This window comes from Haliotis cracherodii, unplaced genomic scaffold (assembly GCF_022045235.1).
Source record: "Haliotis cracherodii isolate W230 unplaced genomic scaffold, xgHalCrac1.p SCAF_17, whole genome shotgun sequence".
Taxonomy (NCBI): domain Eukaryota; kingdom Metazoa; phylum Mollusca; class Gastropoda; order Lepetellida; family Haliotidae; genus Haliotis; species Haliotis cracherodii.
In genome coordinates this window covers 1,780,296-1,797,611 of record NW_027266272.1, presented here as the reverse complement: position 1 = coordinate 1,797,611, position 17,316 = coordinate 1,780,296, and the positions used below count along the sequence as shown (strand labels likewise).

Here is a 17,316-nt window from a genome sequence, read left to right as displayed (position 1 = left end):
ACGGGAAGTCGACATTAGCCAGTCAGAAAGCAACATGCTCGAGCTTTACGGCACCAAGGAAGAGAATTTATGGATGTCAACTTCTTTATTATGAGGAACACAACGTTTCGGAGTACACGCTTACTCCTTCACCTGATGATGAAAGGTTGTGTTCCTCAGAATAAAGAAGTTGACATCCATAAATTCTCTTCCTTATGTGTATCACTTCTAAATGCCTTTCAAAAGACTTTACGTTGGTCACGGGTGGTCCAGTCGTCTAAGGCGCCACGATTCGCTGTGCAGAGTTGCTACACCTGGGCACGCCAGAAATCTATGATTACAAATTGTTATCTCTGTGTTACAAGCATCTACCGGTCCGGTTCAGTGTTATTATTATTATTCCTTGACCAGCTTCTGGCCAAAACAGAAGTCACCGTTTGTTGTATCCAATAGGATGCTAATAATAAAAGGCTTGTTACAGATTGTTAATTGTTATTTTAATTATTCACAATATCCAGATCAAATGTGGCGTTTCACACGTTCAATAATGTACAATGTTGTCATATTTGTAAGATTACCAGAAATAGCAGAAACAGTATATGTACAGGTGTTAAGAATCACATATCAGTCAATGAAATATTTTGTCATGCACCGCTGCGCATCTGCATCTAGCCCGGACTAGTACAAGCAGCCACACACACACACACACGTGCATGCACGTCGCTCTATGGGTGCAATAAACTTGGACGCGACGTTAAACCCCATTTCACCTCACCTCACCTCACCTCACCTCACCTCACATCACCTCTAGGAGTGTTAGGACGTTTTCATCTCGGAAATTGACTCAATATATTTATATAGGACAAATGATATTTGGAAAAAAAAATCGCTATCATTTTTTCAATTCACTTGCGCTTTAATGACCAGAAAAACCAGTCTATTGATGTGCACGGTACATGCACATCGATGTGTACCTTTATACACCCACAAACATATTGATGCAAGTTCTTAAAGGGTCTCACAAAACTATTCACTGCACTAGAGTTCAAACAATGTCTAGAGTCACGGGTTAGCCTAGTGGAGAAAGCGTTAGCTAGTCACGCCGAAGACCCGGGTTCGATTCCCGACATGGGTACAATGTGCGAAGCCGATTTCTAGTGTCCCCCGCCGTGATATTGCAGGAATATTGCTAAAAGTGGCGAAAACCATACTCGCTCACTCAAACAATGTCTATGTGATGACTTCATTCGATATGTCATGAAATTCAGGCACGCAGGCTGAAAAGGCTACATTGGGTAATTACGCGCATATATTACTAGGATTTTACAATTTTCATACGAATTTGTACGCACAACTAAAAAATCATCTAAATGGAGAATCAATTCACGTATTTTAGGCAGATAGGCAGCTTGTCTGGAAGTCGGTCAAACCTGCCTGAGTACATAAGTGGTCATGGTAGATTCTGCTGTTTCCACAAATAGCAAGGGCATGTTAAAAGTTCGCCAGGCGAGTCCCTTTAAAAGTGCTACGAATTACAGTAGTGTACGTAACGGTATATCTGGCGCATGGTCGTGTTTATGTTGCAACTCAAGATAAAGTGAACATGCTATATGTATACATGTACGTCTGGAGATAGCCTGCTTTCCATAGCCTAACCAAATACACACGTGTCAGGCCAGCATACCGTTCAGATGGGCTTCTGTTAACCCTTGTCATGTCAATAAGCCTTTAACGTTCAGTTTCAGCGTTTAATCGTATCATAGTAACATAGATCAACGGTGTCATTCTCATAAATCACATATGTTATATAGAGTACATAATTAAGACATTAAATAAATATTTAGTGTTTGATAACATGCTAAATCTATTAGGGAACTCACATGAACCTTGTTTTATGAACTGGGCTCTGTTTTAATAACCTTGTACATATAAATTGGTATGGAAGTTCATGCTTTTTGTGTGAGGGGGTGTGGGTGGCCCAGTCGTCTAAGGCGCCGTCGACATGCCAGAAACCTATGATTGTGGGTTCGAATCCCGGTTCGCCCCGATTATGTTTCTAGGTTTGTCCGCACCGTACCCGTGCTCGTGGGTTTCACCGAAGTGGTCAACGTATGAGACCTGCATCACTTCGGGCCTTTCTCCAACATTAAGCCGACAAGCCGTGTAATAACTGGAATAATGTTAAAAGCGGCGTTAAACCCAACTCACTCACTCACTTTTTGTGTGAGAGGAACAGATGCAACTTGGTGTTATTTCTGGACGACCAGAAGCCCGGATACAGCTGATGGGAAGGAGCATCTCGTGTCACAGCTTCAGCCTTGAATGCCAAAGGATGCAGATAATCCGCTAACCCGCGAAGATCCGGGGTAGAATAGGTCCTCAGCATCCGGTGCTTGCCGTAAAATGCAACTGTGCTTGTCTTAAGAGGAAACTAACTGGATCGGATGGTCAGGCTTGCTGACTTGGTTGATGCATGTCATCGATCCCAAAAGCATGGATCGATGCTGATGATGTCAATCACTGGATTGTCAGGTATTTATTCGATTATTTACAGATCGCCGTCATACAGCTGGAATATTGCTGATTGCGTCGTTAAACAACAAACAAACAGACAGACGGACAGAAAAACAAACAAAGATAATCCGCTAGGCAATTTGCAAATGTGGGTCCCAAAATTTTGCGTGGTCTTATTTTTGACAGACAGGCAGATTTATTTCGTATATGTGGCCATGAGGCCAATAGTACATTTTATTGTAGGAAAGATCTCGTAGAGCACCACTTATATACTGAGTAAAATTAAAAACTTCACATTTTTAAAATTAATCCCATATATGATATACAACGGACAAACGTATCAGAGAAGGTAATTTTTAATCATTAATGTCCAAAGAAGGATTTTAATTGACGGTGGTAACCATAATTTGTTCCAAGCACCTACGGTATTCGGTAATAACATCAACAGTTTAAATCATAAGTCCCAAGCACGAGAATCTGATGGCACACAAGTTCAGTAGCGTGCATGGCCACCATGTTCGTTGACAACTGCAACACAACGCCTCCGCATGGACCTTGTGATGCTTGTGAACACATGGTTGGGAAGACGACGCCATTGTTGCTGCAAAATGGTGCCAAGATCTTGCAAATTCTGTTGTTGGTTCTGGAGAGTGTGCAGACTTCTGCCAAGAGCATCCCAGACGTGTTCGATGGGATTGAGGTCGGGAGACCTTGACGGCCAGCCCATGACGTTGACTCCCGCATTCTGAAGGAAATTCCTTGTCAAAATTGCTGTGTGGGGTCTGGCATTGTCGTGTTGGAAGATCAAACCGGGTCCATGTGCTGCCATAAAAGGCAGAAGTTCTGGTGCCAGCACCTGGTCGCGGTAAGCAGCAGCGTTGAGGTTGCCACGGATGACAAGAAGCCTGGAACGTGCATTGCCACAGAAAGCACCCCACACCAGGACACTTCCGCCTCGAAATCTGTCAACTTCCTGTACACAACACTGGGCGTAACGTTCATGGTGGCGCCTCCACACCCTCGCCCTACCATCAGCAAATCGAAGATTAAATCCTGATTCATCACCGAAGACTGATTCCAATTCCTCTGAGTCCATCGTAAGTGTCACTGTGCCCACAATTGACGTTGACGTCTGTGTAATTGAGTCAGAATAGGGCCGTCGTGCTTGAAGGTGAGCAGTTCTCAGACGGTTTCGAACAGTTTGCGCACTCAGTCTTCACGTTGCACATTTGAAAGGCGTGGCATGACAAATGGCCGTAAAGACTTTTGTTTTCTTGTGTTTTTCTTTTTTTCGTTATTGACTGCAAACAAGTATGGCTGAAAACACGTGCGGTATTATGGCCACGTGACCAGTTGCACGTGAAAAACCACTTTTGCCAGTATAGTGCTGTGCACATGATTTTGATCTTTTCACTGCACAAAAACGGGTGTTATCTGAAGACAATACGTGGCCATTACTGTTTAAATACACAATAAGGGCCCACAATGATAACTGGTCAAAATGTTAAAAATTTAGGATTGTGAAGTTTTTAATTTGGTTCAGTATACATTGTATCTGAATAGATGTACACATTTCAATTTTATTCATATTCAATGTATCATCCTTCTTTCAAATATCTTATTAACAAAAACTGCAAGTCTGAGAAGAATGTGGCAATTTTTGCTGTTAATTATCTGTACAAATTCTCCTTGTCTTTGGTACGTGTGATAATAGTTAGGCAGGTACTTGATTCTTCTATCTTCCTATACTGGACACGTTAGTAACACATGGTACTCATCTTCTTGGTGATACTTGCAGTAGGGACACATCGATGTTAAAACATCATTATCTTTGGAGTTAGTGAGTGAGTATGGTTTTACGCCGCTTTTAGCAATATTCCAGCAATTTCAAGGCGGGGGAAACCAGAAATGGGATTCACACATTGTACCCATGTCGGGAATCGAACCCGGGTCTTCGGCGTGACGTGACGCGTGACTTCATCTGCGTAAACATTAAGATGGAATAGTTATAGTTTTCTTGTATTATGTCCACCTTAAACATCGAATAGGCATGTAACGATTTTGGAAATGTCGAGGCCTGTTTCTATAGGTATAATTGTGTAGGAGGTCTGTGGTGACCTGCAGTGGGATGTCCGCAGACCTTGGGTGCAACAGGAGCGAGATGTAGTGAGATTGTACATCAGAGAGCTTTCTAACACATGGTGTGGATGAGTTAATTTGTCTACACTGTCACCAAAGGACGGGGCAGCGAAACGTGTTCAGAGTCACTTACGATACACCCGAGTACGCCATGTCTACACATGTGTAAGACGTGTCATCCCATGGTCTGCTATATACACCCGAGTACGCCATGTCTACCCATGTGTAAGAAGTGTCATCCCCTGGTCTCCTATATACACCCGAGTACGCTATGTCTACCCATGTGTAAGACGTGTCATCACCTGGTCTGCTATATACACCCGAGTACGCTATGTCTACCCATGTGTAAGACGTGTCATCCCATGGTCTGCTATATACACCCGAGTACGCTATGTCTACCCATGTGTAAGAAGTGTCATCCCCTGGTCTGCTATATACACCCGAGTACGCTTTGTCTACCCATGTGTAAGAAGTGTCATCCCCTGGTCTCCTATATACACCCGAGTACACTATGTCTACCCATGTGTAAGACGTGTCATCCCATGGTCTGCTATATACACCCGAGTACGCTATGTCTACCCATGTGTAAGAAGTGTCATCACCTGGTCTGCTATATACACCCGAGTACGCTATGTCTACCCATGTGTAAGACGTGTCATCCCCTGGTCTCCTATATACACCCGAGTACGCTATGTCTACCCATGTGTAAGACGTGTCATCACCTGGTCTGCTATATACACCCGAGTACGCTATGTCTACCCATGTGTAAGACGTGTCATCCCCTGGTCTGCTATATACACCCGAGTACGCTATGTCTACCCATGTGTAAGAAGTGTCATCCCCTGGTGTGCTATATACACCCGAGTACGCTATGTCTACCCATGTGTAACACGTGTCATCCCCTGGTCTGCTATATGCAAAGAAAGCTGACACTTATAAGACATGTTTGACCACCACACACATCAACTGTCAAGGCAAGTGTATTTTTTGTCTTGAATCGATTTTCCGCGATTGGATTAATTTTGTGGTAGAGAGGGAACTGATCTAACTTGTTTATCCATAAATTGTTGCTATATGATTTTACCAACTATTAATTAAATTCAACTCTAAGAAAACACACAGGCATGCCATTAAGAGAGGTGGGTTACAATATGGTGGAGGTTAGCGAGTTTCGTAACCGTTCATGTTTAGACATCGCATTATGTAAATCGGTCTAAACATCACCGCTCATTGGGCCCAGAAATCCTAAACTGTCGTGTTTTTCACAGCATATCGAGTAATGGTTTCCGCACGCGATGTCATACAGCTTTAGGATCGCAACGCCAATATAGACACACCATATAAGGTCTAGCTACGCTTGCTTTGTGTTACCGCCGTCACTTCCGACCGATGAATGAACCCTCAATGGTGTCTTCGCGTTACGCCGACCTTAAGACATTTGGGGTCAAAATTAAGGTCGGCAAGACGCGAACAGTTGCAGTTGGGTTGTTAACTGGGGATTAAGAGAACAATCGGATTAGCACGTGTGATTTTAACTTTTAATCAGAATTATCTTTATGATAAGAAAAACAAGGCCGTGGTGTCTGCAATGCCAACTTTCCATTCGAAGAAGGACGCACTGTACCGAACCAGACGCAACATATTCCGCAAGCTTCCAAGCAGCAGACGGGAATTGGTCATTCCAGACGATTTCGAGACAACATATACCGGAGAACGTTTCTTTCTGATCAACGACGGAGAAGAAGATAAGATCCTGGGTTTCAGCACCGATGCCAACCTAGATTACCTCTGCCAGGCCGACATCATTTTTGGAGATTGGACGTTTTACGTCACCCCCAACCTGTTCCACCAGCTGTACTCCCCCCATGCCATGATTGCCGGACAGATGTTCCCCTTAGTGTTCTTCTTACTGCCGGACAGGGGCGGTCGGGTAGCCCAGTGGTTAAAGCGTTCGCTCGTCACGCCGAAGACCCGGGTTCGATTCCCGACATGGGTACAATGTGTGAAGCCCATTTTTGGTGTCCTCCGCCGTGATATTGCTGGAATATTGCTAAAAGCGGCGTAAAACCATACTCACTCACTCACTACTGCCGGACAAGCGAGAAGTGACCTACCAGAGGATGTTGCGTCTGCTGATAGCCAACTGCCAGACCCGGGGATATCAGCTGTTGCCAGATACAGTTCAGGTAACCAATGGGAACTCATATTGTGTTTTTATTATAAGAATATACTTCCGTTACTTATTGTATATAAAAATCATGATAAATTTCAATTTGTTTTCATCAGATAGACTTGGAAGTCGCTGCCAGGAATGCTGCCACGTCGCTGTTTCCTCGTCCCACATGGAAGGGATGCTTCTTCTACGTTGCCCAGTGTGTATGGCGGAAGACCCAACACTGCAACATGCAGACGGAATACACTGACAGACCAGAGATTACAACGTTCGTCAGGCAGTGTGCAATAATGCCACTCATTCCTGTTGGCAATGTAAGTAGTAACCAAACCTGATCTTGATATTAACTTGATATACTTAATATACTTGTTAATGTGTAATAAATTTAATATGCATGTTAATGTGTAATATATTCAAAATGCATGTTAAAGTGTAATATATTCAATATGCATGTTAAAGTGTAATATATTCAATATGCATGTTAAAGTGTAATATATTCAATATGCATGTTAATGTGTAATATATTCAAAATGCAATGATGATGTTTAAGTGTAATATATTCAATATGCATGTTAAAGTGTAATATATTCAATATGCATGTTAAAGTGTAATATATTCAAGATGCATGTTAAAGTGTAATATATTCAAAATGCATGTTGATGTGTAATATATTCAAGATGCATGTTAATGTGTAATATATTCAATTTGCATGTTAATGTGTAATATATTCAATATGCATGTTAAAGTGTAATATTTTCAAAATGCATGTTGATGTGTAAAACTGACAGGATTACTTACTTGCATTTTTATCTTTAGGTTGAAGATTACTTCCTCGAGCTAATGGAGCGCGTTCCAGACGATCAAAGATGTCAAAGACTTGCAGACTACATGACCAGCCAATGGATCGAGGGCGATCTCCACATCCACCAGTGGAACCACTTCAACAATGATGGGCCACGCACAAACAACCACCTAGAGGGATGGCACAGTCGACTAAAGAAGATCGTGGGAAAGGCACATCCCCACATTTTCAAGATGATTACCTTCCTTTCCAAAGAGCAGAAGTCATCAGAAATTCACAGAGTGCAGGACAGAAAAGACGTCCCAAGAAGAAGAAATACTCAGAAGTTGACCGCAAGATCGCCAATTTGAAGATGAGGTTGGAGAGGCAAGCCGATGTTGCATCATCCATTCTAATCAAGTTAAAAAATAATGTTATAATTCATGTAAATCATGTTCTGTTCGTTGTACCAAGTTGAAATGAATCAACTGTTGCCTGATCATGTCGCTGGTTTTGATACAATATAATGTGTGGAATAAACGACACAAAAATGTATCATAAATCTGTTTCTACAGTTAGAATGAGTCCTGAACACCATCCAAAAACACGTGCGTGCTTGTAACAACATCGTGTGTTAACATAACACCATATGTCATCAAAGAAAAACCGCTGGTCGGCGTAACGCTAATACTTTTTTCTGAACGTAACGGTGTAACGCGAATGAACCACCCCAATACTAGCTTAGTGGTTAAGATTAACCTTAGCTAAGGTTGTTTGTTAATGGGCCGTGACTGTCTACAAATAGGTCATGTACAATCATCCCAAGAATAGCTCATATGATACACTCCCTCCTCCCCCCATATGGGCCAGCAACGCTTTCGCTACTCTGCACCATCAATAGCTCCAGACTCCAACGTCTACCCACTTCCTTCATGTTAGAGGGGGCACGAGTGACCCTGGTGTCTAGTTACACACAACCAAATATTTTCCGATAGACTTCTACAGTAACGTTATATTTTTTTTTAATAACAAAGCATTCAACAGCTATTACCCGTATGTGTGTGCACAGTTTGGCCTTAGAGCAGAAATTAATGACTGGCTGAGCCATCTCCTTTTCCGATCACAGGAAGCTAAACACACCACCCCCAGTTCCGCACCAAATGTCACTTCCGTGAAAATATCTATGGTCACATTCAGCATTAGTCATCATGTTGAAAAAGACAGTACTAAGTATAGAAAATACATGGTCAATTTTAATTATTGGATGGATGTACATTTCAAAATCATAACAATCTTTCACAAAATCATCCAATCACATCTGCCAGATGATTCAGGCTGCATTGAAAACTGTTTGTTGAACGACTGATCCTGTCTTGGTGTAGTAGAACTTCTAACGCGTCGCGTGTCGCTGTTCAGAGTTGCGTCCCTTGGGCTCGCCAGAAACCTACGATCGTGGGTTCGAATCCCTGTTCACCCCGATTATGTTGCAAGGTTGCAAGACCTGCATCACTTCGGGCTTTCCTCCCACATAAGCTGACACCCCGTGATATAACCGGAATTCTACACAGCGAATCGCGGCGCCTTAGACGACTGGGCCACCCGTGCCCTCTTCAGTGCATTAAGTTTTCTGATAGCAACCATTTTTTTATGTTTGACACAATTATTCAAATATCCCTTGTGTAGACAACACGTATCACTTTGGTTAATGAATATTTATTGTAAAAAAAGTACAGTCTCTCAAAATCGTCTAATACCAATGAATATCATTGTCCGTGTGTCCTGAAAAGTCACATATAGGAATGAATTATTCTCTATCTCAGATCGAAACTGTTTCCAGTTTCTATACAAAAAGCGTTAATCCACGAGATGCCTCTTTTCGTTAGTGTTAGGTAACAATGTACTAACTCGTACTATCCCCGGGGGTGCTTGGTTAGAATTTGTCCCCGCCACTTGTGAGTATTTATCAATGAAGCCTTGGTTCCCCTGTATCAACAGGTTCTGGAACAGATTACAGAGCTTACTGGTCTCAGTGCATGACAGCATCAGGGAACAGAACATGCATGTGGACATGTGGCAAGACGGTGATACAAAGCAGAGCCCGCGTGGTTATAAAACGTCTGTAGATTCGGTCCTGTTATCTCTGCTGAGTTTCAGATCTTTAACACACTCTTCTGGATCGGAGGAGCCTTCTGTGTGATCGTCTCTTTCCGGTAAAATGACGTCATTCACCTTTTCAATGACGTCAGTTGTGCATGTCGTGACGTCATCTACGCACACAGGTGGTATTTCTGCCCCGCTTCCACATTGTCTAATACCCGAGGGAGTGTCTGGATGGCTGTGGTCATTGCCTACCCCGTTCACAACCCCCGAGGCAGGACACGCTCTCCCACCAGCACAACTGTTGTCATTAATCATATCACATTGTTTGAAGGAAGCACTGATGTCGTCTACATGTACGTTATGCAGAACATCCGGTCGGTTATCTCCCTTTGTGTCGGGTGATTTGGAAGTCACGTGGCTGTTTATGAGGTGTTTAGTGACTTGTACGTTCTTTGGAGAGTTAATATCAGAAGATGAAGCATTTGGGGCGTTGTCCGTCACGTGATCAGAAGTAAAAACGTCATCAATCTCGTCAATTTCTGAATCAAGATGGTCGTCAGTGGGTGAGGAAGCAGAAAACAGACCTCGCTCTGAAACATGGAGACATTGACAATAATATTAAAGATGACATTTTGACGATCGCAACCAACACATACTGACTACAACTAATTACCACATGTTCACTTTTAAGACCTAACAGTTAACGCCCCTGCCTCGTGAAGATGGCAATATCACGGGTTGGGGGATACCAGAAATGGGCTTCACACATTGTACCCGGGTCTACGGCGTGACGAGTGAACGCTTTAACCACTAGGCTACCCCACCGCCCCTACAGGTACATGAACATATACGATGTCACTGGCTTACTAGACTGCACGTACCAATGTTTTGCTCGGATATACTGGACCCCAGGCTCTCGTCGTCTGCTCCCACCCCCGGTTCCCGCGGAAACATCAGCAGGATCTTCTGTCGTCTGCTCTCGTGGATCTCCTCTGAGATCCCTTCCAGGTGGCGCAGTGAGTCCGAGTACTTGACCTTGGAAGAACGTATTGCGTTCTGAAGGTCATCTATATTCTGCTTCTGTTGCTGAGAGAGATAATATGACAATTAGATAGTGGCGTAACTTCCGGTTAATGAACTCAATTAAAAGTCGACATCTCGCTCGTCTCGATTTCATTCAGAATCCGCTAAAGGAATTTTGTAATGATTGATATTGTTAGTGATAACGAGATGGTACAACTCTTCGAACATATATCCTCTTAAGCCCGCGTTAATGCACGTACGTACGAATCTTTTTCAAAGTGTTAGAATATTCATTATAACTACTCGCAAGTCAGTTGCCATTATTTCAGAAATCACTTTCACATGCCATGAGTATTGTCCAAAAATAAGTCGCTCGTGTGAGTGAGTGAGTATGGTTTTACGCCGTTTTTAGCAATATTCCAGCAATATCACGGCGGGGGTCACCAGAAATGGGCTTCACACATTGTACCCATGTCGGGAATCGAACCCGGGTCTTAGGCGTGACGAGCGAACGCTTTAACCACTAGGCTACCCGACCGCCCCTCGCTCGTGTGAAGAAACGTTTCACGTGTCCGAGCGGTGTTCCAAACAGCGATCTTAGCATCGACACTGTCAGACCCACCAATGAAAACAACAGAGAGCAACCGAACTATGGAATATGTACACACTTTTAATAGAAACAGCAAATCAAATTACAAACATGACACAATCCCCATAAACTGTGCATCGTCATGAGTAAAACACGCCACTGGAACCAAACACATTCAATCACGCAGACCGCAACAGACCGAGTGCGCATGCATCCGTTTGTGGCGGTCTCCACTGAAAATGTGGCAGGTTTGAATCTTTCTGGTGATTTTCATGGTTTTCATTGGTAGACCTGACTGTCGCAACGATAGTTGTGGCACACCTGAGAAGTGATCGCAGTATGTTACCGATGTGGCCAGTACAGGCTTCACCTATCTGCTATGTCATGACATCTTGGAGATTGTATAAATATTCTTTCTTCCATGATTTGTAATTCTTACCAAAGTTACATACAGTATGTTCGTTATCACTTTATTATCATATTGATATATGTTGTATCTGTGTATCGATACATTGATGTATTGTACGGATACGTGTGATGTATTGTACAGATACGTGTGATGTATTGTACGGATACGTGTGATGTATTGTACAGATACGTGTGATGTATTGTACGGATACGTGTGACGTATTGTACAGATACGTGTGACGTATTGTACGGATACGTGTGACGTATTGTACAGATACGTACAGTACTACATGATGTAAAGTAAGTGTTATTTACTTAATGAAAGTGATATCTCTATTTTAGAAATTAAAAAGTAACTATAACAGATTGTATATATTTATCAGATTCTATGTTGTATTTGCCTATGGCTGAAGTAATTACGTACGTACTGTACATGCGTACCTAACCTATTTAAATATACGTCATCAGCCTCACCCCCACAGCTGTTTGTGATTATTTGGACTAGTAGATCGCCTACTCTACTATGGACAACGCAGGCACGCTTACTTAAGCCTGCTATGGTGGGTGTCGTTACCGCGAATATATTTACCTGCAGCTTCAGTTCAAGTTGAGCCTTGAGTTCAAAGTATGGTCTGCAAAGAAAAAAGCAAGATATAAAAATGTTACGCCATAGAAATATATTTCTTCTTTCTCCCACACTTCCCTGTATCGTATCTACAATATACAAAACGGTACTCGGGTGGTGGTGGGGCGTGAGGTGTGTTACGTCACTTACAGCAATACTCCAGCAACATCACGGCGGGGAACAACAGAAATGGGCTTTACACATTCTACCCTTGTTGGGACTCGAACCGGGTGCGAACGAGCGAACCACTAGGCTGTGAGGTGAGGTGCCCCCCCCCCCCATCCCACCTCCATCAAATTGACAGGCCTTCAAACAAAACTCATTCACACACTCAATTTTCGTAAAGTTTATCAATTCTATTCTATATTTAAAAAAAATGGGTTCATATTGTAATTTCAACGATTATTTTCCTTACTGCCGTCTACAGTACTTGGATACCGGATGCCTGTTCAGCCCCCTCTGGTAAGGTGAATAACCTTAGTTGAGACTCGTTGTCAAACAGCAGTCCCAGGTTATTTTCAGCTTGCTGTAATTTTCGGCTTCATATAGTTTGTGGAAATAGCTCTAGAACGCGTTACAGGTGCAGAACAAATTTTTATTCAATGGTGGTTTTGTCAAAACGCTTTACGGAGCTCATAAATCATGGGGAGCAAGGGAGACAACTGGCCCTATATTAGTCAACCCGACATGCCTATTCTATGTCTGACGCCAAGATACTCAGCGAGCTCAAGTACGTGCGTACTAATCTGCGTGGAAAAACATACAGCGATCATTAAAAAAGATTACTCAGCAAATTGATAAAATTGATATGATGTACAAGAGATATATGAATGTGGACGATGGTCTAGTCTAGTGGTTAAAACGTTGGCTCGTCTTTCCCACAAGCTCAATATAGGGTGATCATACTGTAATATTGTTGAACGCGGTGTAAAACAATACTCACTCTCTAAGACTGATTAAATAGGGCCAGGAAGCAGTGATGACACGTGTGAAATACGTCACAAACATGTCTTAGCGTCGCGCATGCGCATATAACAACGGACTACACCGGAAATAGCTTTACAGAAAAACAATGTACGTCTCGAAGCAGTTTCCGAAATAACGAAAAAACTCCCAGCTCCTCCTCTGAGTATTATATGATCTGTCCTTTGATTCACATCATCAGCACCAACCGCAGCATCATCTACCTCCACGACAACCTACCTGGCCTTCAGGATGGATTTCTTGAACTTCTTCTCCAGATACGTCAGCTTCGTCTCCAGTTCGGCGAAGATGTTGGAGCGTCGGAGATGTTCCTGTTCACTCCGTGTCTTCTCCCGCTCCGCGTCCATCACCTGGAAAAAGGATATGGCAACACTGTAACTGTCCCTATAGCTGAGAGAGGACACGGCAACACTGTAACTGTCCCTATAGCTGAGAGAGGACGTGGCAACACTGTAACTGTCCCTGTAGCTGGGAGAGAACATTGCAACACTGTAACTGTCCCTTTAGCATGGAGGGGACATGGCAACACTGTAACTGTCCCTATAGCATGGAGAGGACATAGCAACACTGTAACTGTCCCTATATAGCTGGGAGAGAACATTGCAACACTGTAACTGTCCCTATAGCTGGGGGACATGGCAACACTGTAACTGTCCCTATAGCATGGAGGGGACATGGCAACACTGTAACTGTCCCTATAGCACGGAGAGGACATAGCAACACTGTAACTGTCCCTATAGCTGGGGGACATGGCAACACTGTAACTGTCCCTATAGCATGGAGGGGACATGGCAACACTGTAACTGTCCCTATATAGCTGGGAGAGAACATGGCAACACTGTAACTGTCCCTATAGCTGGGGGAGAACGTGGCAACACTGTAACTGTCCCTATAGCATGGAGGGGACATGGCAACACTGTAACTGTCCCTTTAGCATGGAGAGGACATGGCAACACTGTAACTGTTCCTATAGCATGGAGAGGACATGACAACACTGTAACTGTCCCTATAGCATGGAGAGGACATGGCAACACTGTAACTGTCCCTATAGCTGGGGGACATAACAACACTGTAACTGTCCCTATAGCATGGAGAGGACATGGCAACACTGTAACTGTCCCTATAGCATGGAGAGGAAATGGCAACACTGTAACTGTCCCTATAGCATGGAGGGGACATGGCAACACTGTAACTGTCCCTATAGCTGGGGGACATGGCAACACTGTAACTGTCCCTATAGCATGGAGAGGACATGGCAACACTGTAACTGTCCCTTTAGCATGGAGAGGACATGGCAACACTGTAACTGTTCCTATAGCATGGAGGGGACATGACAACACTGTAACTGTCCCTATAGCATGGAGAGGACATGGCAACACTGTAACTGTACCTAAAGCTGGGGGCCATGGCAACACTGTAACTGTCCCTATAGCTGGATGACATAGCTGGGGGCCATGGCAACACTGTAACTGCACCTATAGCTCGGGGACATGGCAACACTGTAACTGTACCTATAGCTGGGGGACATGGCAACACTGTAACTGTCCCTATAACTGGGGGAGAACGTGGCAACACTGTAACTGTCCCTATCGCTGGGGGAGAACATGGCAATATAATTTGACTAGTGTGGAACCCCATGTTATTACCTACCCTTATGGTCGCATGGTTGAGCATTTCCTGCCAAGCACTAGACAACATAGCCGCTGATTGGTCATCCATTAACTTCTGTTCAGCCAATGCGATCGTTTCTTTCGCTGCTCTATAAATTCCATTGGCTGTCTGGAATTGACGAGCGGCACGCAGAGCCTCACTTTGAGCCTGAAATTGAACAGAGAACGTTGATTTTCAGTTAACATCTATAGGGAATTTAATGATGCTTTTCCATGACTCCGTAATGGTTTTCACAAAAAGTTTCAACTGACGATTTCATGGAATTAAATGTGATGAACGTGTCTTTGTTTACACAATGCACAGCCTGTGACAGACAACATTGTGTTCTAGTCAAACAATTGAGCACTTGCAAACCCAATAATATGCTTGGAGTGAGTGAATATGGTTTTACGCCGCTTTCAGCAATATTCCAGCTATATCACGGCGGGGGACACCAGAAATGGGCTTCACACATTGTACCCATCTCGGGAATCGAACCCGGCTCTTCGGCGTGACGAGCGAACGCTTTAACCACTAGGCTACCCGACCGCCCATCTTGGAACCAGTAACACAAAACAATTGTTCTGAAATATACATTTTAAGTAAATCTCTCGTATCTTATCTGATCGTATGTATATGAGAGTTTGTGCCTATGTGCGTCTGTGCGCGTGTGCGTATGTGTGTTCAATAACGTTGGCCGGTCACGTGGATGAATAATATTTGACGAAACTCCCTTATTCACGCATGTGAGGCAACAGTATTAGCTCTGATGTTAAGACTGCATTTAAAGTGGATTAAAAATACGTTATTAAAATGCTTTATTCAAAAGGACAGATAAAAGGGACCGAGCTGTACATTTTCATGTTTTTATGAAGCATTCGCCAATGCTACTATTTACAGAGCATGCACGGTCCATTCCCTCTCCCACATCTGCCAGTCATCGAAACATCAAACACGGGGTTAGGTGGGCTTGCCGTAACGTAGGCAATAATATTTGCCCCAACTATTTACTTTGATGACAACAAACGAAATTATGGTAAGCGTTGTATGGAAACACAGTCCAAGTGGTAGTTGCAGCTGACATATCGTTTCTTTTGTCCAGCTTGCAGATGTGCATATATATGGGTGCCATAGCGACAGGTGGTGTGAAGGACGGACTGTAGTCAGCAATATTAGTTATATCACGGCGGCTGTAGTCAGCAATATTAGTTATATCACGGTGGGTTGTAGTCAGCAATATTAGTTATATCACGGCGGCTGTAGTCAGCAATATTAGTTATATCACGGTGGGTTGTAGTCAGCAATATTAGTTATATCACGGCGGCTGTAGTCAGCAATATTAGTTATATCACGGTGGGTTGTAGTCAGCTATATTACAGCTATATCACGGTGGGTTGTAGTCAGCAATATTACAGTTATATCACGGTGGGTTGTAGTCAGCTATATTACAGCTATATGACGGCGGCTGTAGTCAGCTATATTACAGTTATATCGCAGTGGGTTGTAGTCAGCTATATTACAGCTATATCACGGTGGGTTTTAGTTAGCTATACTACAGCTATATCACGGTGGGTTGTAGTCAGCAATATTAGTTATATCACGGTGGGTTGTAGTCAGCTATATTACAGCTATATCATGGTGGGTTTTAGTTAGCCATACTACAGCTATATCACGGTGGGTTTTAGTTAGCCAGATTACAGCTATATCACGGTTGGTTTTAGTTAGCCATTCTACAGCTATATCACGTTAGGTTGTAGTCAGCACTATTACAGCTATGTCACGGTGGGTTTTAGTCAGCAATATTACAGCTATATCACGGTAGGTCAGTCAGGGGTCGAACCCGGAGCTTCTGCTTTACAGGCTACCACATGAACCACTTGGCTTCCTCACCCCGAACTATTGTGTAGAAGGGTAGACCTACTCTGTTGTGTCTGCAGAAATTGCTTCCTTATGTGCGATATTTACTTACGGGGTGTTGGGGATGGGAAGAGTGCCAACACGCCTCAACTTGTTATTGGGGTAGGTTTATGTGTGTTTCGGACACGAAAGACATGACGCATCATGGAGGATTATATAATTATAAAAACACAGCGCAATATTTATCTTAGAAACCCACGCCAGCTGTTCAACACTGCCGTTCCGTGGTTTCTGGAAACCAGACATTGTGATAAATATGCAAACCTTATTGAAAGAAAGTTGTTTGTTTGCTTGTTGTTTGACGCCGCACTCATTAATAGTCCAGATATGCGACGGCGGTCTGTAAATAATCGAGTCTGGACCAGACAATCCAGTGATTGAGCATCACGAGCATAGATCTACGCAATTGGAATACGAGTGAGTGAGTTGGGTTT

The 17,316-nt window shown here is 43.3% G+C and overlaps 1 protein-coding gene across 2 annotated transcripts in view; it reads right to left on the bottom strand.

The window, feature by feature from the left end:
* Positions 1–8,838: 8,838 nt before the first annotated feature.
* The window catches only part of LOC139464818 (SH3 domain-binding protein 5-like), a 37,573-nt gene continuing 29,095 nt past the window's right edge, over positions 8,839–17,316 (bottom strand). For both annotated transcript variants that reach the window (XM_071246335.1, XM_071246336.1), the window contains exons 4-8: positions 14,966–15,133; positions 13,535–13,665; positions 12,296–12,338; positions 10,568–10,772; positions 8,839–10,276 (exon numbers count right to left, since the gene is read on the bottom strand). In XM_071246335.1, coding sequence (XP_071102436.1) covers positions 9,693–10,276; positions 10,568–10,772; positions 12,296–12,338; positions 13,535–13,665; positions 14,966–15,133 — 1,131 coding nt within the window. In that variant the 3' untranslated portion in view covers positions 8,839–9,692. The remainder of the gene's footprint in view (positions 10,277–10,567; positions 10,773–12,295; positions 12,339–13,534; positions 13,666–14,965; positions 15,134–17,316) is intronic.